Below are 25579 nucleotides of genomic sequence, written 5' to 3' on the forward strand. Positions count from 1 at the left end.
AAGTTGTACAGCCCTGCAGGACACAGATCTGGAAAGGCATACACACAAATGTAAGTCTTATTATTTGGAATGTTTGGGATTTAGGTCTATGCAGGTAATGATGTACTGTACAGTATTTCTATAATTTGAGCAGTATGCTTTAAATATATTCAATAACATTACAATATAGTTCCTCCAGTATTTCTAGGCACTGTTCCTATATTGCCCTCATTATTATTAGCAGTATCAAGATAATAAATATAACAGAAAATGCAGGCTGAGACACATCCTAAAAACGGATGTAATGCACCTGTATTTTTGTTGACACTTCCCATTACTGACCCAAAAGATTCCTGACCGCCAATCACTTTGCGAATACAGGCAATCGCAGCACATGTCCAGTGTGATTCAGATGCATGCATAGTCAATCAAATGTGAAAATCGGTTTTGCGTCAGGCCTGGTAAATTTATATAATTATTAGGTTTGCTCTGTGTATATATACAGTAATATATATCCAGAAAGTCCACACTCACTGCTCCAATTTGCAACCTGGGCGGTGCTCCATAAGAGATTCACAAGAAATCCAAAAATATATCCGAAAAAAGATACAGGCACTCACCACTTCCTTGATGATGAAAACCTTATTGGTGTGTCTCACATAGAGACAGTTAACAGCATGTCAGCAAAAGGTGTCGACGTTTCGGCTCCATCTGAGCCTTTTTCAAGACTAACAAGATTACAGCAGGTTCTCACCCAGCAGCCCATGTACTGTATGTATATACAGTAATATATATATATATATATATATATATATATATAGATAGATAGATAGATAGATAGATAGATAGAGTGTGGGAAGGGCGGCATTCATAGGACTTTAATCGTTCGTTCAACGTTTCGGTGTTGCCACCTTTATCAAGAACTCCATGGAGTTCTTGATAAAGGTGGCAACACCGAAACGTTGAACGAACAATGGGAAAAGACTTATGATTGAAGTCCTATAAGTGCCGCCCTTCACACACTGCATATATGGGGTATCATTCGACCCAAGATGGCACCAGAGTAAGTAAGACTTATTAGCATTTGAGTGCCAGCACTTCTGTTTGGATTAGATATATATATATATATATATATATATATATAAAACGTATGTAAAGGCGGCACTCAGGAGACTGATATAAACGTGCAGACAATGGTGCGCTTTAATACATCAGCATTTTTGGGTACGGTGACCCCGTCATCAGGACACACTGTATGTACTAAATTGCACCATTGCCTCCATGTTTACATCAGTCTCCTAAATGCCACATCTTCTGACTGAACACCACCTGTCTGCACCCCCTGCATCTGCCCACAACTTTCCCATGCAGTTGTCCAAAGTGGGCAGTCTGAGGGGGTCTAACGATACGGTAACCTCGGCATAATGTAGGTGGGCATGGCCAAGATTACATGGTCACATGGTCATGTTCCAGTTCCACCCCCAATTCTACATAATTTTTCCCCACTACACCCCCCGCTGTGCTGACCTGGATGCTCCCTTTCTGGAGGGGGCAGCTAGAATGTCTGCAAGTATTACATATAATTTACACTCATATGCAGCAGCGGCTCTTACCTTCTTGTAGGAAGGGAGCTGCCATTTCCACTACCTGGAGCTAGGTCCCAGCACCTGCGCAATAGATTTGGCAATTTGGGGAGACCAGCGCATGTGCATGGCGCTGGCTTCTATGGATTGCATTGTCAGCAGCCCATAGAATCTGGCAAGGGCTGACAATGAGACAGCGAGTGGCTTTCAACAGGAAGCACACTCTCTGCTAATCGCAGCCCAGTTTGGCAGTCACAGAGGATGGAAAAACCTCTTATTGGGACTGCCTGTCCTACAGGTGACTGGCACGCAATACTGCCAATAGGAAGCCACTGCCAGTCACAGTGAAGCCTGTGCATTCACAAACTGCAACTGGCTCACTGAGATGGATTTTACTGGGGACCTGCAGTCTTGCAGCCCATAGGTAAATCTGCCACTGCTCATATGTTTTGCTGCATATATGGTAAATGCAGTATTTGATCAAGTACTATTTTCTTTTTAAATTTAGGCTTGTTTATCCAGGTGTACATAGTTGCCAGCTGTCTATTGTTTTTTTTGCATCAGTTCCAGGAAATCTCTGTCCTTATTTTCAGTATTGTTCAACTGCACAATAAATGTTCTAATTTTAGGTAAGATTCAATTGTTAACATGCATTGTTATTCTTCAGTTTAATAAGTTAGCAAGTACTAGTACAGTACGATCACAGTCAGTAAACAGTACATGATGGGTATTGCAGTGACACAATCAGTGGGTGTTATTCAGGTTTGTTGGCAAACCAAAATAGCACACTGATGGGCAAAACCATGTTGCAATGCAGGTGGGGCAGATGTACGATGTGCACAAAATTTAGATTTGGGTGGGTTATATTGTTTCTGTGAATGGTAAATACTGGCTGCTTTATTTTTACACTGCAAAGTAGATTTCAATTTGAACATCCCCCACCCAAATCTAATCTCTCTGCACATGTTTCATCTGCCCTACCTGCAGTGCACATGGTTTTGCCCAGTTGCTTGCTTCTTTGGTTTGCTTACAAACCTGTTCGCCAAGCCGTTATCATGTATAACCTGCATCAATGCACAGGCTCTGTGGATAAGTTCAATGGAACATATGCTTACTCTATGGTTGTGTGAATGTCGCAAACATCATTTCTTATACGGGACATTGATTCATTTTAGCAAGAATGTCTTGTTTCTATTTCCTAAGGTGTGCATTTGCCATATTTTTCTCACCTCTTCCTAAGTTCTGATTCCACAAGGATTTGTCTTTTCTTCTGGGGGGGTGGCGGCGGGAGCTCATCCTTACCATGCTTAACAAGAATTTTCTCCCTGGTGGTCACCATAGTTACAGTTTCCATTACAGTTGTCTGTGTTAGTGACGACTGAGTGGCAGTGACAGCCTGGGAAATCTGTGGAAAGTATTGAGACAGAGGTCACACAATATTCGATAGACTTCACAGAAGACTGTTTGGAGTGTCAGTAGAAAATAATGAGAAACTGCTCTTTGTATGATCAAAGTCAGTCCTCCAGAGCACAATAATACTAAAGTGAACATACAAACACAGCTTTGCTTGGCTCAAGTAATGTCAACATCTGCAAACAAACAAACACTTTTTGAATAAAATTTTATTTTTTCATTGTTCAAAAGGTATTACTAGTTTCAATTATCAAGAGATGGCATATTACACTCTGCTTGGGTGCACTACATTATTTTATTGCTGATTTCTATGTACATAATGTACCGTATATGCATAGCTTATTCATTGCATTCTAAACACAATTTTCCAATGGTACTCTGAACCAGACAGTGGAGGGTGCATGCCTCTTATGCAAGCAAAGACGTAAATATAATACTGGTATAGGCATGTTGAAGACGCTATACCAGCACCCATGGCTCCAATATTATTTCCTGAACACACAAAGCAGGAAGAAGAAGCAGATTCTCCAACAGAAAGATTTTTATTCCATAAAAGTACAGTACACAGTTTTTACATGTGGAAAGGGGTAAAGACTAAAACCACATTATGGGGGTTTTGCTTGTGTGTGTTTAAGGTGATTCACATATTTGTGAACTGGTTCTATAATGAGTAAATTAGCTGGAACATAGTCTTTCTTGAATTAAATGTGATTGGCTTTCTAAAAAAAAATTCTTATTGTTTTTATAAAATTTACCACATTTTAGAACCAATTCATTGATCAAGTATGAGGTTCAGTATGTGGCTAGATTAAGCATCTCTTGTTAAATGTTAACAAATCAGCCATAAAATTAAAATCACCTGCCTAATATTGTGTAGGTTTCCCCTTGTGTAGCTAAAATAGCTGTGAACTGTCGAAGCATGAACTTCCCAAAACATCTGAAGGTGTTCTGTGGTGTCTTCTGGCAACAATACATTAGCAGCAGATCCTTTAAATCCTTTAAGTTATGAGGCGAGGCCTCCATGGTTCCGACTTGTTTTTCCACCACATCCCACAGAGGTTCAAACAGACTGAGCTCTGGGGAATTTTGAGGCAACACTTCCTCAAACCATTCCTGAACAATTTTTTTTTCAGTCTGGCAGGGTGCATTATTCTTCTTAAATAGAGAATACTGTTCCCATGAACAGGTGTACGTGGTCTGCAACAATTTTTAGATACTGTAGGTGGGGCCTTTAAAAAAAGTTAGTGTTCAGCTGTCATCCCGCACCTCCGACGAACTCGGACAACATTACATTACATTTTCAGCAAGTTATGTTACAGTCGCTCTTCTGTGGGATCGGAACAGATGGACTAGTCTTCGCTCCCCATGCACATCAGTGAGCCTTGGGTACCCATGACTGTCACTGGTTTACTGCATGTCCTTTCTTTCTTGAACCACTTTTGTTAGGTACCGACCACTGCATATCACTAGACCTACCATTTTGAAGATGCTCCTACCCAGTCATCTAGCTATCTTAGATTCTTGCTCTTGCTCATATTTCCTGCTTCCAACATATCAACTTCTAGAACGGGGTGTTCGCTTGCTGCCTAATACTGTACATCCCAACCCCTTGACAGGTGCCATTGTAACAATATAATCAATGGTATCCACTTCAACCGTCAGCAATTTTAATGTTATGGCTGATGGCTATATAATATGTTAACAAATATTGCTTCATTATAAGCTCTATAAATGCAATAGATAAAAGTACTAACGGTAACACTACACTTAATGCAATAAAATAGTTTTTATTTTATTTTGTACTCTTTTTGGATAAATCTTTGTTGCTTTATGATGGGAATTGTTTTCATGGGTGTGCTGGGAAATAAGAATTGAGAAAGGTTAATTAAATTGTGCATTGATAATTCAATTCCTCAGAACTGTTTTCAAAAAGCTTTTCTTCTAAACAATAATACATTGCGCTTTACTGCATTTTTCTTCAGTACCTTAGTAATCAGAACCTACTGTAATTGGTTCTTTACCCCTATCACAAGAGCAGATTATAACCTTGGTGAGTTACGGAATTTACTTTGCTTTGAAATAAACACATTTAGTTTTTGTCCAATGTTTTTCCTCTCATATAGAAACATCAGCAGCAACACCATGCTATTTATACCATATACATCTAATTTATAATTACTTAAATTAAACAAAACTAGGCCTTAAATGAACAAGAGTGTTGTGAATGCAATTGGTCCACTCCAAACGTGTCTCTACAGCATAGGCTCATAAATGCATACTTCTTACAGTACAGATGTTTTAGATATCGAATATCCTCAGATCTTTTGATGACAAATTTTACCTAACCCTCTGATAAAATCTATCAACTGCATGCTATAGTGTTCTATTAATATATAAGCGCTCTTACTTTGGTTTGGTCTGGGAACAGGATTTAGTTTAACAGTATACAATATACTGTAAAATAACAGATGCAAATTGCAAACTTTTAAGAGGCTGGAACAACAATACAAATTTCCAACTGACCTGTAAGATTTTTCATGGGGCAGCAGGGATGGTGTAATGCAGGGGTGGCCAACCATTCAGAGGCAAAGAGCCAGAAAAGATCTGTAGTAAAGGGTAAGAGCCACTATCATGCTTGCGCCAAAGGTGCATGCACAAAAATGGGGGTGTTGCATAGTTGTCACAAAGTCACACCCCATTTTTGTGTGCGCACCTTTCGGTATGACGTCTGTAGGAGTATGACCTTGTGTCATAACCCCGTTTTTAGACATGTTGTACAGTGCCACATATATATAGTGCACCAGTACAGTGACACATACATATAAAAATGCCAAAAAATGTGTGCCTCCTCAGTGCCAGATACATATATGCCACACAGTGCCAGATACACATATGTCCCCACAGTGCCAGATACATATGTGCCCCACAGTGCCAATACACATATGTCCCCACAGTGCCAGATACATATATGCCCCCAGTGCCAGATACACTTACCCCCACAGTGCCAGATACATACAGTATATGCCACACAGTGCCAGGTACACAAATGCCCCACAGTGCCAGATACATATGCCCCACAGTGCCAGATACACATGTCCCCACAGTGCCAGATATGTCCCCAGTGCCAGATATACATGTCCCCACAGTGCCAGATATGCCCCCAGTGCCAGATACACATGTCCTCACAGTGCCCCCCCCCCCCCCCAAGTGCTGCTCACTGCTCTGCTGTTTGTGAGGGCAGGGAGGAGAGTGCAGCATGCGCCTTTCCTACCCCTCGGTCTCCGGCGGCGGTGTCCATCTTCAATAGGCGCCGGTCCATGAGCCAATCAAAGCTTGCGGTCTGGAAGCCTATCAGTGGCCTTAGCTGCCGGTCCGCGAGCTCTGATTGGCTCGCAGGCTGGCACCGTTAGAAACACTAGGAAGTGTGTCGGGCTGCGGGAGGCGGGAGCCAACTGAGCCGCATATGGAGGATGAAAGAGCTGCGGGTTTGCCACCGCTGGTGTAATGGTTAGCATTACTGCCTCACAGCACTGAGGTTTTGGGTTCACCATGGCTCTAACTTTGTGGAGTTCACATATTCTTCCCGTACTTATGTGGGTTTCCTCCAGGTTCACTGGTTTCCTTCGACACTTCAAAAATATACTGGTAGGTTAATTGGCTCCCAACAAAATTAACCCTAGTTTGTGTGCATGTACATGTTGTAGGGAATGTAGGGGGTAATTCAGAGTTGATCGCAGCAGCAAATTTGTTAGCAGTTGGGCAAAACCATGTGCACTGCTGGTCTGGCAGATATAACATTCACAGAGAGAGTTAGATATGGGTGGGTTATTTTGTTTCTGTGCAGGGTAAATGCTGGCTGCTTTATTTTTACACTGCAATTTAGATTTCAGTTTGAACACACCTCACCCAAATCTTATTCTCTCTGCACATACTATATCTGCCCCCCCCCCCCCCCTGCAGTGCACATGGTTTTGCCCAACTGCTAACAAATTTGCTGCTGCAATCAACTCTGAATTAGGCCCATAGAGTGTAAGCTCCACTGGGGCAGGGACTGATGTGAATGGCCAAATATTCTCTGTAAAGCGCTGCTGCAGAACATGTGTGCATTATATAAATAATTTATATAGATAATTATTCCTTTTTGTTGACAATGTGAAATGCATGACAGGTCACTTTTACATATATAAGGAGGAAAATCCCCAAGCTTCATATGTACTGGTCTTTCATGCCACTGCAACAACCCTTTACCATAGATATGCACTCATATACCATATAGTTTTGGACTAGTGCAGGGTCAGCCCTGGGAATAGGAGACACAGCTCCAGAGCTGATTCCCAGGGCTAGTCACTGCCAGTGTCAAGGGGTAGGGTGTGCCAAGGGGGTGGGGCTGTGGACTGTCCTTGTACCTGAATCAGGCTGAAGATGGATGGGTAGAGCCAGATAGATGGTCCTGGGTGAGAGTCCGAAGGCTGGAAGAGAAGTGCAGTGGACCCCAGCAGACAAAGGCTGCACATATGGTACTTGGAGGACTGGGTATACAGAAGGCAGGAGAAGGAAGGTGCCCTTGCTGTACATGACAGGAGTCTCTGCTGCAGAGTGACCAAAGCATGTCCTAGGTGTATATAATTTGCAATGTATGTAGCAGACACCGGGAACTGACTACAATTAGGGTGTAGTATGTGTTGCCGGCGGTCGGGCTCCCGGCGACCAGCATACCAGCCCCGGAATCACAACCGCCGGCATACCGACAGCTAGTCGAGCGCAAATGAGCCCCTTGCGAGCTCACTGTGCTCACCACGCTGCAGGCACAGTGGCGCGCTACGTGTGCCTTGCTATCTATTCTCCCTCCAGGGGGGTCGTGGACCCCAAAGAGGGAGAAGAACTGTCGGTATGCCAGCGGTCGGGATTCCGGCGCCGGTATGCTGATCACTGGGAGCCCGACTGCCGGCAAAGTGAAGACCACTCCTACAGTTATACTGGCTGCACTATGCAGTAAATACCTGACTACCACCCTACCTGTACAGATTGCAGAACACTGTAGGACACCTGTGTAATGTTCACTGGCCTCTGCTGACTTCTTCCCACCGAGCTTATCAAAATCCAGAGTAAAATCAGCACAATGCGATCCTACCCAGCACAATGACGGAATTGTTAGAGGAAACATTAACCTGCTTGTAATCACTTACCTTCTCCACTAGATAGCACAGACATTGGGCTATAGGAAAGTCTTGTCCTGGCTCAATGTTACTTGCAATACAAGTGACAGTCATACTTATCCTGACCAGGTAGTACCAGCTATACTTAACTGCGAAGGCAGTACCATCCATACTTACCTAAGGGGGTAGTACCAGCCATGCTTACCATGCCAGGCAATGCCAGCCATACTTACTTGGGAAGGCAGTGCCAGACATTTACCTAAAACTCTAATTCTTGTTCTAATTTGATTATATAAATAATTTCAACCTTTAAATTGCTGATTAGAAAAAGGCCTTAACAAAACATACACTGAAGGATGAGAGCCTCAAATATTATGTACTGTCAGAGGCATCACTGGGTGTGGTTACACCTCGTAATCACTCCGCATTATTACACTACCACTGTCCCATTGCTGGAGGTGTGGCTGCCTGAAAATGGGGCGTGGTCTAATTTAAAAGGGGCATGGACTCAAAGATCTCTTCTCCGTCACTACGGGGGCATTTCCAGCTTCCCCGGAAACTGGATATCATTTAGTGCTGGATTTTTATCTGTGACAGGAGCTGAGTGCTGCAGGAGAATATGACATCGCAGCACCCAGCTCCTGTCACTGCAGAAGAGCAGGCACTTTGGTGAGACCCAGGTGCGGGCCACTCCCCCTGCACTTTGCTTGTGATGTCACTGTGTACTGTGCCTGCATAATATGATACATTATGCTTGCTTTGCTTCTTTTTAATCCTATCTGCCTTATTAATCTGACTCTAGACTAGATCTAACTGCGACACAGCTAGCAGGACTCCTGCAGTTTTGATGCCCCTGTAACATTATCCAGCACTCTACTCTTGTGTCCATAGTTCTAAGCCTTTGAATGGAGGTAAAGTGGATGAAGATAAAGTACGGCCAGTCAGGTTCTGTCATTTTTCAAATCCAGCCTGTGACATGGCAGTTAGGAGCTGATTGGCTGGTACTTTATCTTCGACCACTTTACCTTCATCCAAGACTTAGGGGTCTATTTACTAAGCCATGGGTGGAGATAAAGTGGATGGAGACAAAGTCAGGGCCAATCAGCTCCTAACTGTCATTTTCCAAACTGAGTTTGTGACATGTCCGTTAGGAGCGTATTGGCTGGTACTTTATCTCCATCTAAGGCTTACTAAATAGACCCCATAGTAAATAGAGCCCCATATCCCAGTAGTAGCTTTATTCCCATCAGAGGCAATTCCCCAGCAGCATTACTACTGTATTATACAGATGTGTCCACATCCTGTACATCTTTGCTATATCCCGCCATGTATGGCACGGTTTTGCAGGCAATACACTCAGAGATTTAGTCATGCCTTGTGATTTTTCTTAATTTGCTGATTTAATATCTTACTTTATACATATTCTATTCTGGCAAATGAAAAATTTAAAATCCATCCACTCGCTACTCGTGAAAAACAGCTTAGTCGTGTTTTGCATGTTGTGCCAAATTGAGCAAAAAAGCAAAAATGTAAGTGAACACATCTGTAGCTTTCATGAAACATATTCATGTATTATGGTACACACAACATATTCTTTATCATGATGTCAGTTGGACAAAAGTTTACTCTCATATCCTAGATGCATTGCATTGTGACTAATATACATTTTCAGCAAAAAAGACGCCTGACACTAAAAGACTCTCACATGACCAGGCGTTCAAGAAGGGCTGTTTGGCGGCGTGACTGCAGCAAAGATGTATGAGGACATATCTGTAACAAGCTATAGTCTGCCCTAAACAATGTGCAGTTTATGTAATACATTACTTCAGACATGGGTGGTCATTCCGAGTTGTTCGCTCGTTGCCGATTTTCTCTTTATTGCGATTAGTCGCTTACTGCGCATGCGCAAGGTTCGCAGAGCGCATGTGCTTAGTTATTTTACACAAAAGTTAGGTATTTTACTCACGGAATAACGAGGATTATTCATCGTTCTGGTGATCGGAGTGTGATTGACAGGAAGTGGGTGTTTCTGGGTGGAAACTGGCCATTTTCTGGGCGTGTGCAAAAAAACGCTGGCGTTTCTGGGAAAAACGCGGGAGTGTCTGCAGAAACAGGGGAGTGTCTGGGCGAACGCTGGGTGTGTTTGTGACATCAAACCAGGAACGAAACTGACTGAACTGATCGCAATGGCTGAGTAAGTCTGGAGCTACTCAGAAATTGCTAAGAATTTTCTATTCGCAATTCTGCTAATCTTTCGTTCGCAATTCTGCTAAGCTAAGATACACTCCCAGAGGGCGGCGGCTTAGCGTGTGCAATGCTGCTAAAAGTAGCTAGCGAGCGAACAACTCGGAATGAGGGCCATAATGTACTGTATGCAGACCCAATGATCATGGTAAGCCAATTACCAGATTATCTCTCTGGTGCGATGATTGAGCACTCAGATCCACAGACACGCATAACAGGCTTGGAGACTTATGTAATAGCCTGCGATCTGCCCACTCTACGAGTGTGGGTTTTAGACTTATATCTGAACGGGGTATTATGGAGAGGAAGACATGGTTTGACACTGAACCATCAGGCTAGAGGTGAGGAAGACTTTAAAAGACTTTGGACTGATTTAGTGTTGTGTATAAAACTCGTGATGTTTAGCAAAGTGTACATGCCATGGCAGTGGCGGAACTAGCGAGCGGTGGGCCCAGGTGCAACAAAATTATTTGGGGCCCCCCTCATCCCGTCCAAGTCCACCCCCTCACCCCAGGAGAGGATCTGGTGAGGGGGACCTGCTCAGAGCCAGAGGAATGGATACCTAGCAACAGTGCCGTAACTAGACATTTTAGCACTGTGTGCAAGAAACGGCATCGGAGCTCCCCCTCCATGTAAAACAGGGGCAGTGCGCGCTGTAGGCGCGCACAAAAAATATAGGGGCAAGGCTTCATGGGGAAGGGGTGTGGCCACAAAAAAAACAGGAGTATTGTTTAAGAGACGGATGTCTCAACCTCCAGGGATCGACCAGGCCCAACCCCGACACTACATCAGCAAAGGTGGATTTCCCAGGATACGCAGCAGATGGAGATATAGAGAACCTGTCCTTCGCCGCATCTAGCCCATTATTGAAGTCCCCCAGGCAAATAACAGATATCCCGGGAAATGAGGCCATGAACCCAGCAGCCTTCTTAAGGACATCAGGAGAGTAAGGGGGGGGGGGCACATAAACAGCTAGAAGGAGAACAGGAACATAAAATAATATACATTTCAAAAACACATATCTCCCCCAGGGATCCACTTGTATAGACTCCAGCACAAAGAGGACGGTCCTTCTAATAAGAACCGAAACTCCACGAGTGGCAGAAGTGTGCATAGAATGGTACGCCCATTCCACCCAGGGTCTCTTCAAAGAAAGAAAGAAAGAAAGAATCTTACCACCCACCAAGTGAGTTTCCATAAGACAGACAATATCAGCGGCATAATGTCTAATCTGCCGGAGTACCAGGGACCTCTTAACTTTATCATTGAGCCCTCTCACATTCCACGACAGCACTTTAAGCCCAGCCATAGGATGTCAGAAGCATAATAAGCACAACACCCCGCAGCCAGCCAATTCCGCCATGCATAAGTGCAGTTACCGGACACCAGTGCCTAAATAGTACAGCAGCAAACCACATACAACCAAAACATAAACTTCCACACAAAAAACAATTACAGCCCAGAACCTCCCCTCGCCCCCCACCCTGTATACCACCCCCAACATGCAGCATACTTGGATCCCAAAACTGAGTGCAAATACCTAGAAGAAAAAAAAACAAAACTTCGTTGCACAATTAACTAGTGCAAACACACCTTAATTGGGGCCAAGAATATAATGACTCTCGGGAAAAAAAAAGAGGTAGCTTCCAGCCACCAACCACACCCCCCCCCCCCCGAAAAAATTGAGGGAAAACCGTAGAGATCCACCCCCTAGGTCTGTCTAATACACAAAATGAAACATACACGGATATTATAGAACCATATATATCAAACCATATATCTAGCCCCCCCCCACCCCCCCAAAAAAAACATAAAAGATACATCAGGTCAGTTAAGCGAATAACCAAATAACATGTTTAAACCATGGAGGCAGAACAGCGGAGGATGAGAGAGAAACCAAAAACAATCAGACACTCCTGCATCCTGTCACCCCACATTAAATAACAAAGGAAAAGAAATCCTGCTTCCAGAGCTACATGGGAAAATCAAGGATCCGCAAGGGCACGCCTCGCCGGAAATCGTCTGTCCAGCCATACCATGGCCTCACGAGGAGTTGCAAAAAATTTTGTTCCTCCATCAGCCACCACCCGCAGTCTCGATGGAAAGAGCATGGCATATGGCAGGTCAAGTTCACGGAGTCTCCTCTTAACAGGCAAGAATTGAGCCCTATCTTTTTGTACATCCACCGCAAAATCCGGGAAAACCGATATGGGCGACCCATTCCATTTTAAAGGGCCTTTTGTATAAGCCAGCTTCAGAACTATGTCCTGGTCATGGAAGTGGAGGAATTTAGCAATAAAGGTGTGGGGTGGAGCCCCTGGAGGCAGTGGGCACATCAGAACTCTATGAGCCCGTTCAACGGTGAAGTAAGACGAAAATTCCTCAGACCCAAAGGCATCCTGGAGCCATTTTTTGAGAAACTCTTCAGGAGATGAGCCCTCCTCCTTCTCAGGTAGGCCAATGAAGCAGACATTATTGCGCCATAAACGTCCCTCCATATCCGTCAGCTTTTTGCGCACGTCAGTCATCTGAGATTCCAAAGCATCAGTACGGCGACCCAGCGGGCCGACAGAGTCTTCAACATTGGATATACGGGTCTCAGCCTCTCCCACTCTCTCTCTCACCCGCTGGAGGTCCTGATGGATAATAGAGAGACTGCACTTGCCCGATTTTATCAGCCAGACGCGCCTCACTGGCAGTCACTACATCCAATACTCTCTGCAATGCAGCATCCGGTGGGTCAGAGGAGGCAGAACTGTATGCAGGAGATGGGGGCAATGCCTCAGACCGTACAGTCTCTCCCCTCTGCTGCTGAGGGCCAGGGTTACAAGCAAACTTATCCATCACGCCCGCCACAGCACTATGTTGGCGGCCTCTCACCATTTTGGACAACACAGTGTCGCTCCAACCAGCCAACAGGATATATCAAAGCAAATGCAGACAAGAGGGGAGCGCGCGCACTAACACAGTATGGAGTGGCCAGCGGGTGCAAGAGAGTATATAGATATTTATAGATAGATAACAGGACCAGAGTCTCCGGTTATAATGCAAAGTGTCCACCTAATGGAGCAGGAGAATAGGCAGTATCACCCCCAAACAGAGCCGTGAGGCACAGAAGAACAGTCCCCCAGCACTATCTTCCAGGCTCAGCAGGGGAGCCCGCACCATACAGGATGAGGGCAAGGTCAGCGAGCCAGAGGAGTAAAGCAGGAGGAGGGGGGAAAGGGTATATGCAGCACAAGGGTCACCCAGCCAGCTCAATGGAAGCACCAAACATCGGTCCTCCCCACAGCAACAGACCCGTGTACCTGGGTCTCAGTCAGGATATAGGCATGCAGCACAGCAGGGGATCCAGAGAATGGCCGCAGTGGCAGACAGCAGAGGGTGATCAGGGTGGCCGCTCTGTATTCCCTCCAGGCTCACTCACAGCTAGAGGGGGCGGCAGATGCAGGTTTCCCACTCCCGCTCGCCAGCATCTCGGCTGGCTGCAGCGGGCGGCGGTAAATAGCGGGAGCCGAACTTCCGGTTTCACGGGCAGTGCAAGTCCGCGGTAGTGCAGGATGATCCGGACAGCCGCACAGTGGACACCCCGGGCGCTCCTGCTGGCAGACGGAGCGGCAGATGAGAGCTCTCCTCTCCCGATCACCAGTGGCATGGCTGGCTGTAGCGGGCGGCGGCAGGAAGCAGGAGCCGGACTTCCGGTTGGAGGAGAGCGCGAGTCCGCGGCTTCACATGCTGGCCTAGCGCAGATCAGGGCACACACAGACAGGGCTCCAGGAACACGGGAGACAGCAGCAGCCGGGCCAAACCTGCTCCAGGGTGGGGGCAGTAAAGGTTTAGAAAGCTATGGCCCCAGTATTAGACCCAGGGGGGGGGAGTACAGGATAGCGAATCAAGATATAGTGGCTGAAGAGCTGCACAGTGCAAGTGCTACTCCATACCCGTCCAGGCCACGCCCCCCCAGCGTCCCCCTTTTTACACATTACGGCAGTCAGCGTCCCCTTTTTACACATTACGGCAGACAGCGTCCCCTTTTTTCACATAACGGCAGACAGCGTCCCCTTTTTACACATAACGGCAGACAGCGTCCCCTTTTTACACATAACGGCAGACAGCGCCCGCCTTTTTACACATAACGGCAGACAGCGTCCCCCTTTTTACACATTACGGCAGACAGCGTCCCCCTTTTTACACATTACGGCAGACAGCGTCCCCCTTTTACACATTACGGCAGACAGCGTCCCCTTTTTACACATTACGGCAGACAGCGTCCCCTTTTTACACATTACGGCAGCCAGCGTCCCCCTTTTTACACATTAAGGCAGACAGAATAGAAAAAAAGAAAGAAAGAAAGAAAGAAAGAATAGATTATACTTACTGTCTCCGCTGGCTCAGGTTCCTTGGTGCAGCTTCTTCTGGCAGAGATCCCAGGCAGGGGAGAAGGAGGAGGAGGGAGGTGGAGGAGGGAGCCGCAGCAGCGCAGTGTAATTGGTGGAGGCACTGCTGCAGCTGTCCCTGTCCTTCACCATAGGATGCCCTCCGCCGCTGTGAATGCTGGATCAAAATTCCAAAGTCTCTGACCCTGGTAAATTCCTGAGCCAAAGTCCAAGTCCCGGGAATTTCAACTTCGGTTGAACCTTTCACATAGAAAAAGGACCCGTGATTATCGGCAAATTACTGAGTAGAACTTCTTAACCTGGTAATTTTACTTTCTGCGTGAAAAGGGTATTATTAGGCACTACAGTATTCCCAAAACATTCAAGCATGCCTTTGTTTCTTCCATTCGTAAAAAAAACAGTAGCACAAGAAAGGGGAAGGGGATGTTCTGAGTACCCAGAAACCCCTCCAATTGTCAAAAATGTTTTTGTCTTGCAACCAGTGGCAAAACTGGTGATTGATGGTTCCAGGTGCAAAAATATAATTTGGGCCACCCCTCCCTCACCCCAATCCAAGTTCACAATATGCCACCTGCAGTGGGTGATAGGGAGAAGCAGTGGGTGACAGGGAGAGGCAGTGGGTGACAGGGAGAAGCAGGGGGAGGTAGTGGGTGACTCTGGAAGGCAAGTGGAAGCAGAGGGTGACAGTGAAATGCAGGATGACAGGGAGAGGCAGTGAGTGACGGCGAGAGTCAGAGAATAATGGGGAGAGACAGTGGGTGACAGGGGTACAAGCACAATGTTCTGTGTGGTGTGGAGAACAGGGACATGTACCTTGGTGATGGCAGGAACACAGTGGACAATCCTCTGTTCTGCCTGTGACAGACACTCGGTCAGGCAGACTGACAGTGCCAGTTGCACCAGTTGTGAGCCGACTTTAATTCAGACAGCAGTGAATCAGAAATAATATACAACTGTCTATTACCTAGAGGAAGTATGTGGCTGTGATCATCAGTGCTGGACTCCTCTATCAGTCAAGGTCAGCCCAGCCTACCTAAGTTAAGGGGCAGGTTCCTCAGGCCACCCTGCTCTCTGCCATGGGCATTCATCCAACATTGCTCAAAATGATCAGCAGCAGTGGATTCATTAGTGCTTGGGTGTAATTAAGGAGGAAAAGTGCAGGTGTGTCCTCATACACCTAGGGTCTTTACGCCATATGGGGTGAGATGTTTTGTGTGATGAGATGCTCTAACACAGGTAGCATACTTCTTCATTAAATACTGTATCACATCTTAGTCGCATCAGATCCACATACAAAGCAGCTCACAGTGTACCAGAGATGCAAGGTTGTGACGTTTGTTGCAAAGGAATTGATACAACCTACTATATGTACAAAGTATCAGATTCAGTATAACAGAACATGGTGGGAGGAATAGCTACAAGCTTCGGTGGTCAGTGTAGTTTTTTCACTTCATGCAGTTGGGCAAAACCTTGTGCACTGCAGGGGAGGCAGATATAACATGTGCAGATAGAGTTAGATTTTGGTAGGTTATTTTAATTCTGTGCAGGGTAAATACTGGCTGCTTTATTTTTACACTGCAAATTAGATTGCAGATTGAACACACCCCACCCAAATCTAACTCTCTCTGCACATGTTATATCTGCCTCCCCTGCAGTGCACAAGGTTTTGCCCAACTGCTAAAAAAAATCCTGCTGCGATCAACTTGGAATTACCCCCTTTGCCGCGGCAAGCATTCTTTTTTTCAAAAGTTTTGTCTTACTGTATTTGCACTGCTAAAAACTACATGAAGTGAAAAAACTACACTGACCACCGAAGCTTGTAGCTATTCCTCCCACCATGTTCTGTTATACTGAATCTGGAATTACCCCCAAAGTTTCAAAGGATCCTGCTGCACCATGAGGGACTATTTAGGATGCCTTGGGCAAAAAGTGTATGAATACCCTTGTGTATCAAACTCTAGAGCAGGCATGTCCAAACTGCGGCCCTCCAGCTGTTGAGAAACTACACATCCCAGCATGCCCTGACACAGCTATTGCATTCTCTGACAGCAAAACTGTGTCAGGGCATGCAGGGGTGTGTAGTTTCACAACAGCTGGAGGGCCACAGTTTGGACATGCCTGCTCTAGAGCATCTTTTAGAGTGCACATACAGTGCAACCATAACAGTATATAAAGTATATATTATTACAATACAAAATTGCAATACAATACAAACCCTGTTGGCTCACATCTCCAAGATGACTTCTCCCAACTGTCACTTTCTGGTCATGGGATGTAACTGTTATCAACTGCAGCAGCTTAACCACACCCATCCCAGGTGACTCCCAGTCTCCCATGTTACAAATGGGCATGAACAAACACCTGCTACAAAAGGTGTGCTAAATAAATAAGTTACATTCATAATACTACAAATGTAATAACTTGTTACCAGGTAGAATTTTTCAAAACTAAGGGACAAAGCTCCTATACTGTATAACAAAATATATACAGTATATCAAAATGCAGACAAGCTACACAGAGGTGTTCCCAAATTGATATAGAACAGTAGCATGTGATATACTCAGTAATGTACGTAAGGAGCAATGCAACCTTACAACCAATGCTTGTAAAAAAAAGTTTATTTGAATGCTGTGGGCACAGCGCTTGACAATCAGAGGGAAATGCCCAGATAAATTGTACTTTAACATACTGTGTACATACATACATTTATTGTGCAATCTGAGGAGTATACTGCTCAAGGTGTTCAGGAAAAACCATGGGCCTGATTCAAACCTGATCGCAGCTATGCGTTTTTGCACAGCAGGCGATCAGGTCATAATTGTGCATGCATCGCAATGCGCATGCATGTCAGATAACAACGGGCATCACCGGTCAGCAACGGGATGGTGCGAAAAATCTGATCGCACGGGCGTTCACAAGGTGATTGACAGTAAGAGGCCATTTGTGGGTGGTAACTGACCATTTACAGGGAGTGTCCGGAAAAACGCAGGCATGACCAAGCGTTTTCAGGGAGGGTGTCTGACGTCAGCTCCGGCACCGACCAGCCTCTTATCATCGAACTGAAGGTGTAAGTCCTGGGCTGCACAGAGACTGCACACAGTGGATATTTGCAGCTCTGTATACACATGGGATCGCACACTTGCACGGCGAATTTACACTCCCCCTGGTGGCAGCAACTATCCGAATGCAGAACAGTAAAGTGAGCAGCCCAGCGATCAGGTCTGAATCATCCCCCATATCTGTCACATAAGTCATACAGTCCACTTTACAGTTTTGAAAGGAGTGGCAAAACCAGATCACAGAAGTAAAGAGATCATGTTGGTTGAGGTATTTAAATGAGCTGCAGGGGGTGGAGATTGCACATGTATCTTTTTACTTGTCCTGTGAGCTGCCAGGGATTGGTAACCAGACATTACATTTTAATTTTTGTATAAACCAAGTGCACTTTATACTGGAAAGCACATTTACAAGCTCACCAAAAAATAAAATAGATTAAGCTTTAATAAATATTATTTTAAGAGAAAAATTAAAAAGTTTATATTAATTGAGGGTCGAGCATTGACAGCAATCAGTACTTTGAACTAGAGATGAGCGCCTGAAATTTTTCGGGTTTTGTGTTTTGGTTTTGGGTTCGGTTCCGCGGCCGTGTTTTGGGTTCGAACGCGTTTTGGCAAAACCTCACCGAATTTTTTTTGTCGGATTCGGGTGTGTTTTGGATTCGGGTGTTTTTTTCAAAAAACACTAAAAAACAGCTTAAATCATAGAATTTGGGGGTCATTTTGATCCCAAAGTATTATTAACCTCAAAAACCATAATTTACACTCATTTTCAGTCTATTCTGAATACCTCACACCTCACAATATTATTTTTAGTCCTAAAATTTGCACCGAGGTCGCTGTGTGAGTAAGATAAGCGACCCTAGTGGCCGACACAAACACCGGGCCCATCTAGGAGTGGCACTGCAGTGTCACGCAGGATGTCCCTTCCAAAAAACCCTCCCCAAACAGCACATGACGCAAAGAAAAAAAGAGGCGCAATGAGGTAGCTGTGTGAGTAAGATTAGCGACCCTAGTGGCCGACACAAACACCGGGCCCATCTAGGAGTGGCACTGCAGTGTCACGCAGGATGGCCCTTCCAAAAAACCCTCCCCAAACAGCACATGACGCAAAGAAAAAAAGAGGCGCAATGAGGTAGCTGTGTGAGTAAGATTAGCGACCCTAGTGGCCGACACAAACACCGGGCCCATCTAGGAGTGGCACTGCAGTGTCACGCAGGATGTCCCTTCCAAAAAACCCTCCCCAAACAGCACATGACGCAAAGAAAAAAAGAGGCGCAATGAGGTAGCTGTGTGAGTAAGATTAGCGACCCTAGTGGCCGACACAAACACCGGGCCCATCTAGGAGTGGCACTGCAGTGTCACGCAGGATGTCCCTTCCAAAAAACCCTCCCCAATCAGCACATGATGCAAAGAAAAAGAAAAGAAAAAAGAGGTGCAAGATGGAATTGTCCTTGGGCCCTCCCACCCACCCTTATGTTGTATAAACAAAACAGGACATGCACACTTTAACCAACCCATCATTTCAGTGACAGGGTCTGCCACACGACTGTGACTGATATGACGGGTTGGTTTGGACCCCCCCCAAAAAAGAAGCAATTAATCTCTCCTTGCACAAACTGGCTCTACAGAGGCAAGATGTCCACCTCATCTTCACCCTCCGATATATCACCGTGTACATCCCCCTCCTCACAGATTATCAATTCGTCCCCACTGGAATCCACCATCTCAGCTCCCTGTGTACTTTGTGGAGGCAATTGCTGCTGGTCAATGTCTCCGCGGAGGAATTGATTATAATTCATTTTAATGAACATCATCTTCTCCACATTTTCTGGATGTAACCTCGTACGCCGATTGCTGACAAGGTGAGCGGCGGCACTAAACACTCTTTCGGAGTACACACTTGTGGGAGGGCAACTTAGGTAGAATAAAGCCAGTTTGTGCAAGGGCCTCCAAATTGCCTCTTTTTCCTGCCAGTATAAGTACGGACTGTGTGACGTGCCTACTTGGATGCGGTCACTCATATAATCCTCCACCATTCTATCAATGTTGAGAGAATCATATGCAGTGACAGTAGACGACATGTCCGTAATCGTTGTCAGGTCCTTCAGTCCGGACCAGATGTCAGCATCAGCAGTCGCTCCAGACTGCCCTGCATCACCGCCAGCGGGTGGGCTCGGAATTCTGAGCCTTTTCCTCGCACCCCCAGTTGCGGGAGAATGTGAAGGAGGAGATGTTGACAGGTCGCGTTCCGCTTGACTTGACAATTTTGTCACCAGCAGGTCTTTCAACCCCAGCAGACCTGTGTCTGCCGGAAAGAGAGATCCAAGGTAGGCTTTAAATCTAGGATCGAGCACGGTGGCCAAAATGTAGTGCTCTGATTTCAACAGATTGACCACCCGTGAATCCTTGTTAAGCGAATTAAGGGCTGCATCCACAAGTCCCACATGCCTAGCGGAATCGCTCCTTTTAGCTCCTTCTTCAATGCCTCCAGCTTCTTCTGCAAAAGCCTGATGAGGGGAATGACCTGACTCAGGCTGGCAGTGTCTGAACTGACTTCACGTGTGGCAAGTTCAAAGGGCATCAGAACCTTGCACAACGTTGAAATCATTCTCCACTGCACTTGAGACAGGTGCATTCCACCTCCTATATCGTGCTCAATTGTATAGGCTTGAATGGCCTTTTGCTGCTCCTCCAACCTCTGAAGCATATAGAGGGTTGAATTCCACCTCGTTACCACTTCTTGCTTCAGATGATGGCAGGGCAGGTTCAGTAGTTTTTGGTGGTGCTCCAGTCTTCTGTACGTGGTGCCTGTACGCCGAAAGTGTCCCGCAATTTTTCTGGCCACCGACAGCATCTCTTGCACGCCCCTGTCGTTTTTTAAAAAATTCTGCACCACCAAATTCAAGGTATGTGCAAAACATGGGACGTGCTGGAATTTGCCCATATTTAATGCACACACAATATTGCTGGCGTTGTCCGATGCCACAAATCCACAGGAGAGTCCAATTGGGGTAAGCCATTCCGCGATGATCTTCCTCAGTTGCCGTAAGAGGTTTTCAGCTGTGTGTGTATTCTGGAAAGCGGTGATACAAAGTGTAGCCTGCCTAGGAAAGAGTTGGCGTTTGCGAGATGCTGCTACTGGTGCCGCCGCTGCTGTTCTTGCGGCGGGAGTCCATACATCTACCCAGTGGGCTGTCACAGTCATATAGTCCTGACCCTGCCCTGCTCCACTTGTCCACATGTCCGTGGTTAAGTGGACATTGGGTACAACTGCATTTTTTAGGACACTGGTGAGTCTTTTTCTGACGTCCGTGTACATTCTCGGTATCGCCTGCCTAGAGAAGTGGAACCTAGATGGTATTTGGTAACGGGGGCACACTGCCTCAATAAATTGTCTAGTTCCCTGTGAACTAACGGCGGATACCGGACGCACGTCTAACACCAACATAGTTGTCAAGGACTCAGTTATCCGCTTTGCAGTAGGATGACTGCTGTGATATTTCATCTTCCTCGCAAAGGACTGTTGAACAGTCAATTGCTTACTGGAAGTAGTACAAGTGGGCTTACGACTTCCCCTCTGGGATGACCATCGACTCCCAGCGGCAACAACAGCAGCGCCAGCAGCAGTAGGCGTTACACGCAAGGATGCATCGGAGGAATCCCAGGCAGGAGAGGACTCGTCAGAATTGCCAGTGACATGGCCTGCAGGACTATTGGCATTCCTGGGGAAGGAGGAAATTGACACTGAGGGAGTTGGTGGGGTGGTTTGCGTGAGCTTGGTTACAAGAGGAAGGGATTTACTGGTCAGTGGACTGCTTCCGCTGTCACCCAAAGTTTTTGAACTTGTCACTGACTTATTATGAATGCGCTGCAGGTGACGTATAAGGGAGGATGTTCCGAGGTGGTTAACGTCCTTACCCCTACTTATTACAGCTTGACAAAGGGAACACACGGCTTGACACCTGTTGTCTGCATTTCTGGTGAAATACCTCCACACCGAAGAGCTGATTTTTTTGGTATTTTCACCTGGCATGTCAACGGCCATATTCCTCCCACGGACAACAGGTGTCTCCCCGGGTGCCTGACTTAAACAAACCACCTCACCATCAGAATCCTCCTGGTCAATTTCCTCCCCAGCGCCAGCAACACCCATATCCTCCTCATCCTGGTGTACTTCAACACTGACATCTTCAATCTGACTATCAGGAACTGGACTGCGGGTGCTCCTTCCAGCACTTGCAGGGGGCGTGCAAATGGTGGAAGGCGCATGCTCTTCACGTCCAGTGTTGGGAAGGTCAGGCATCGCAACCGACACAATTGGACTCTCCTTGTGGATTTGGGATTTCGAAGAATGCACAGTTCTTTGCTGTGCTGCTTTTGCCAGCTTGAGTCTTTTCATTTTTCTAGCGAGAGGCTGAGTGCTTCCATCCTCATGTGAAGCTGAACCACTAGCCATGAACATAGGCCAGGGCCTCAGCCGTTCCTTGCCACTCCGTGTGGTAAATGGCATATTGGCAAGTTTACGCTTCTCCTCCGACAATTTTATTTTAGGTTTTGGAGTCCTTTTTTTACTGATATTTGGTGTTTTGGATTTGACATGCTCTGTACTATGACATTGGGCATCGGCCTTGGCAGACGACGTTGCTGGCATTTCATCGTCTCGGCCATGACTAGTGGCAGCAGCTTCAGCATGAGGTGGAAGTGGATCTTGATCTTTCCCTAATTTTGGAACCTCAACATTTTTGTTCTCCATATTTTAATAGGCACAACTAAAAGGCACCTCAGGTAAACAATGGAGATGGATGGATTGGATACTAGTATACAATTATGGACGGGCTGCCGAGTGCCGACACAGAGGTAGCCACAGCCGTGAACTACCGCACTGTACTGTGTCTGCTGCTAATATATAGACTGGTTGATAAAGAGATAGTATACTCGTAACTAGTATGTATGTATAAAGAAAGAAAAAAAACCACGGTTAGGTGGTATATACAATTATGGACGGGCTGCCGAGTGCCGACACAGAGGTAGCCACAGCCGTGAACTACCGCACTGTACTGTGTCTGCTGCTAATATATAGACTGGTTGATAAAGAGATAGTATACTCGTAACTAGTATGTATGTATAAAGAAAGAAAAAAAAACCACGGTTAGGTGGTATATACAATTATGGACGGGCTGACGAGTGCCGACACAGAGGTAGCCACAGCCGTGAACTACCGCACTGTACTGTGTCTGCTGCTAATATATAGACTGGTTGATAAAGAGATAGTATACTCGTAACTAGTATGTATGTATAAAGAAAGAAAAAAAAACCACGGTTAGGTGGTATATACAATTATGGACGGGCTGCCGAGTGCCGACACAGAGGTAGCCACAGCCGTGAACTACCGCACTGTACTGTGTCTGCTGCTAATATAGACTGGTTGATAAAGAGATAGTATACTCGTAACTAGTATGTATGTATAAAGAAAGAAAAAAAAACCACGGTTAGGTGGTATATACAATTATGGACGGGCTGCCGAGTGCCGACACAGAGGTAGCCACAGCCGTGAACTACCGCACTGTACTGTGTCTGCTGCTAATATATAGACTGGTTGATAAAGAGATAGTATACTCGTAACTAGTATGTATGTATAAAGAAAGAAAAAAAAACCACGGTTAGGTGGTATATACAATTATGGACGGGCTGCCGAGTGCCGACACAGAGGTAGCCACAGCCGTGAACTACCGCACTGTACTGTGTCTGCTGCTAATATAGACTGGTTGATAAAGAGATAGTATACTCGTAACTAGTATGTATGTATAAAGAAAGAAAAAAAAACCACGGTTAGGTGGTATATACAATTATGGACGGGCTGCCGAGTGCCGACACAGAGGTAGCCACAGCCGTGAACTACCGCACTGTACTGTGTCTGCTGCTAATATATAGTCTGGTTGATAAAGAGATAGTATACTCGTAACTAGTATGTATGTATAAAGAAAGAAAAAAAAACCACGGTTAGGTGGTATATACAATTATGGACGGGCTGCCGAGTGCCGACACAGAGGTAGCCACAGCCGTGAACTACCGCACTGTACTGTGTCTGCTGCTAATATAGACTGGTTGATAAAGAGATAGTATACTCGTAACTAGTATGTATGTATAAAGAAAGAAAAAAAAACCACGGTTAGGTGGTATATACAATTATGGACGGGCTGCCGAGTGCCGACACAGAGGTAGCCACAGCCGTGAACTACCGCACTGTACTGTGTCTGCTGCTAATATATAGACTGGTTGATAAAGAGATAGTATACTCGTAACTAGTATGTATGTATAAAGAAAGAAAAAAAAACCACGGTTAGGTGGTATATACAATTATGGACGGGCTGCCGAGTGCCGACACAGAGGTAGCCACAGCCGTGAACTACCGCACTGTACTGTGTCTGCTGCTAATATAGACTGGTTGATAAAGAGATAGTATACTCGTAACTAGTATGTATGTATAAAGAAAGAAAAAAAAACCACGGTTAGGTGGTATATACAATTATGGACGGGCTGCCGAGTGCCGACACAGAGGTAGCCACAGCCGTGAACTACCGCACTGTACTGTGTCTGCTGCTAATATAGACTGGTTGATAAAGAGATAGTATACTACTAATATTATATATACTGGTGGTCAGGTCACTGGTCACTAGTCACACTGGCAGTGGCACTCCTGCAGCAAAAGTGTGCACTGTTTAATTTTAATATAATATTATGTACTCCTGGCTCCTGCTATAACCTATAACTGGCACTGCAGTAGTGCTCCCCAGTCTCCCCCACAATTATAAGCTGTGTGAGCTGAGCAGTCAGACAGATATATAATATATATAGATGATGCAGCACACTGGCCTGAGCCTGAGCAGTGCACACAGATATGGTATGTGACTGACTGAGTCACTGTGTGTATCGCTTTTTTCAGGCAGAGAACGGATATATTAAATAAACTGCACTGTGTGTCTGGTGGTCACTCACTATATAATATATTATGTACTCCTGGCTCCTGCTATAACCTATAACTGGCACTGCAGTAGTGCTCCCCAGTCTCCCCCACAATTATAAGCTGTGTGAGCTGAGCAGTCAGACAGATATATATAATATTATATATAGATATTATGATAATAGATGATGCAGCACACTGGCCTGAGCCTGAGCAGTGCACACAGATATGGTATGTGACTGAGTCACTGTGTGCTGTGTATCGCTTTTTTCAGGCAGAGAACGGATTATAAATAAAACTGGTGGTCACTATCATCAAAACTCTGCACTGTACTGAGTACTCCTAATGCTCCCCAAAATTAGTAAATCAAGTGTCTCTCTAATCTATTCTAAACGGAGAGGACGCCAGCCACGTCCTCTCCCTATCAATCTCAATGCACGTGTGAAAATGGCGGCGACGCGCGGCTCCTTATATAGAATCCGAGTCTCGCGATAGAATCCGAGCCTCGCGAGAATCCGACAGCGTCATGATGACGTTCGGGCGCGCTCGGGTTAACCGAGCAAGGCGGGAAGATCCGAGTCGCTCGGACCCGTGAAAAAAAACATGAAGTTCTGGCGGGTTCGGATTCAGAGAAACCGAACCCGCTCATCTCTACTTTGAACTCACGTTTTTTTTTTTTTTTTTACTAGCATAGACAAAGTGCCATAGAGAGCAGCCTCACCAATCCAGCAGAGGAGTGGCAATGGCCCCTCTTAAAAATTTTAATAAATTCTATGTGTGCTCTACA

The 25579-nt window shown here is 45.6% G+C and overlaps 1 protein-coding gene across 11 annotated transcripts in view; it reads right to left on the minus strand.

Annotated features, from left to right (window-relative positions):
- DMD (dystrophin) overlaps positions 1-25579 on the minus strand; it is a 3641189-nt gene that overhangs the window by 2281002 nt on the left and 1334608 nt on the right. For 9 of the 11 annotated variants that reach the window (XR_010221499.1, XM_063953479.1, XM_063953476.1 and 6 more), the window contains one exon: positions 2792-2967. Coding sequence is in view for 10 of the 11 variants with exons in the window: in XM_063953479.1 (XP_063809549.1) it covers positions 2792-2967 (176 nt within the window). In the remaining variant the exon portion in view is untranslated. Of the gene's footprint in view, positions 1-2791; positions 2968-16987; positions 17067-25579 lie in introns of those variants that run through there. The other 2 variants (XM_063953480.1, XM_063953481.1) reach the window with 2 other exon arrangements.

Source organism: Pseudophryne corroboree, chromosome 2, assembly GCF_028390025.1.
Source record: "Pseudophryne corroboree isolate aPseCor3 chromosome 2, aPseCor3.hap2, whole genome shotgun sequence".
NCBI classification, from domain to species: Eukaryota; Metazoa; Chordata; class Amphibia; order Anura; family Myobatrachidae; genus Pseudophryne; species Pseudophryne corroboree.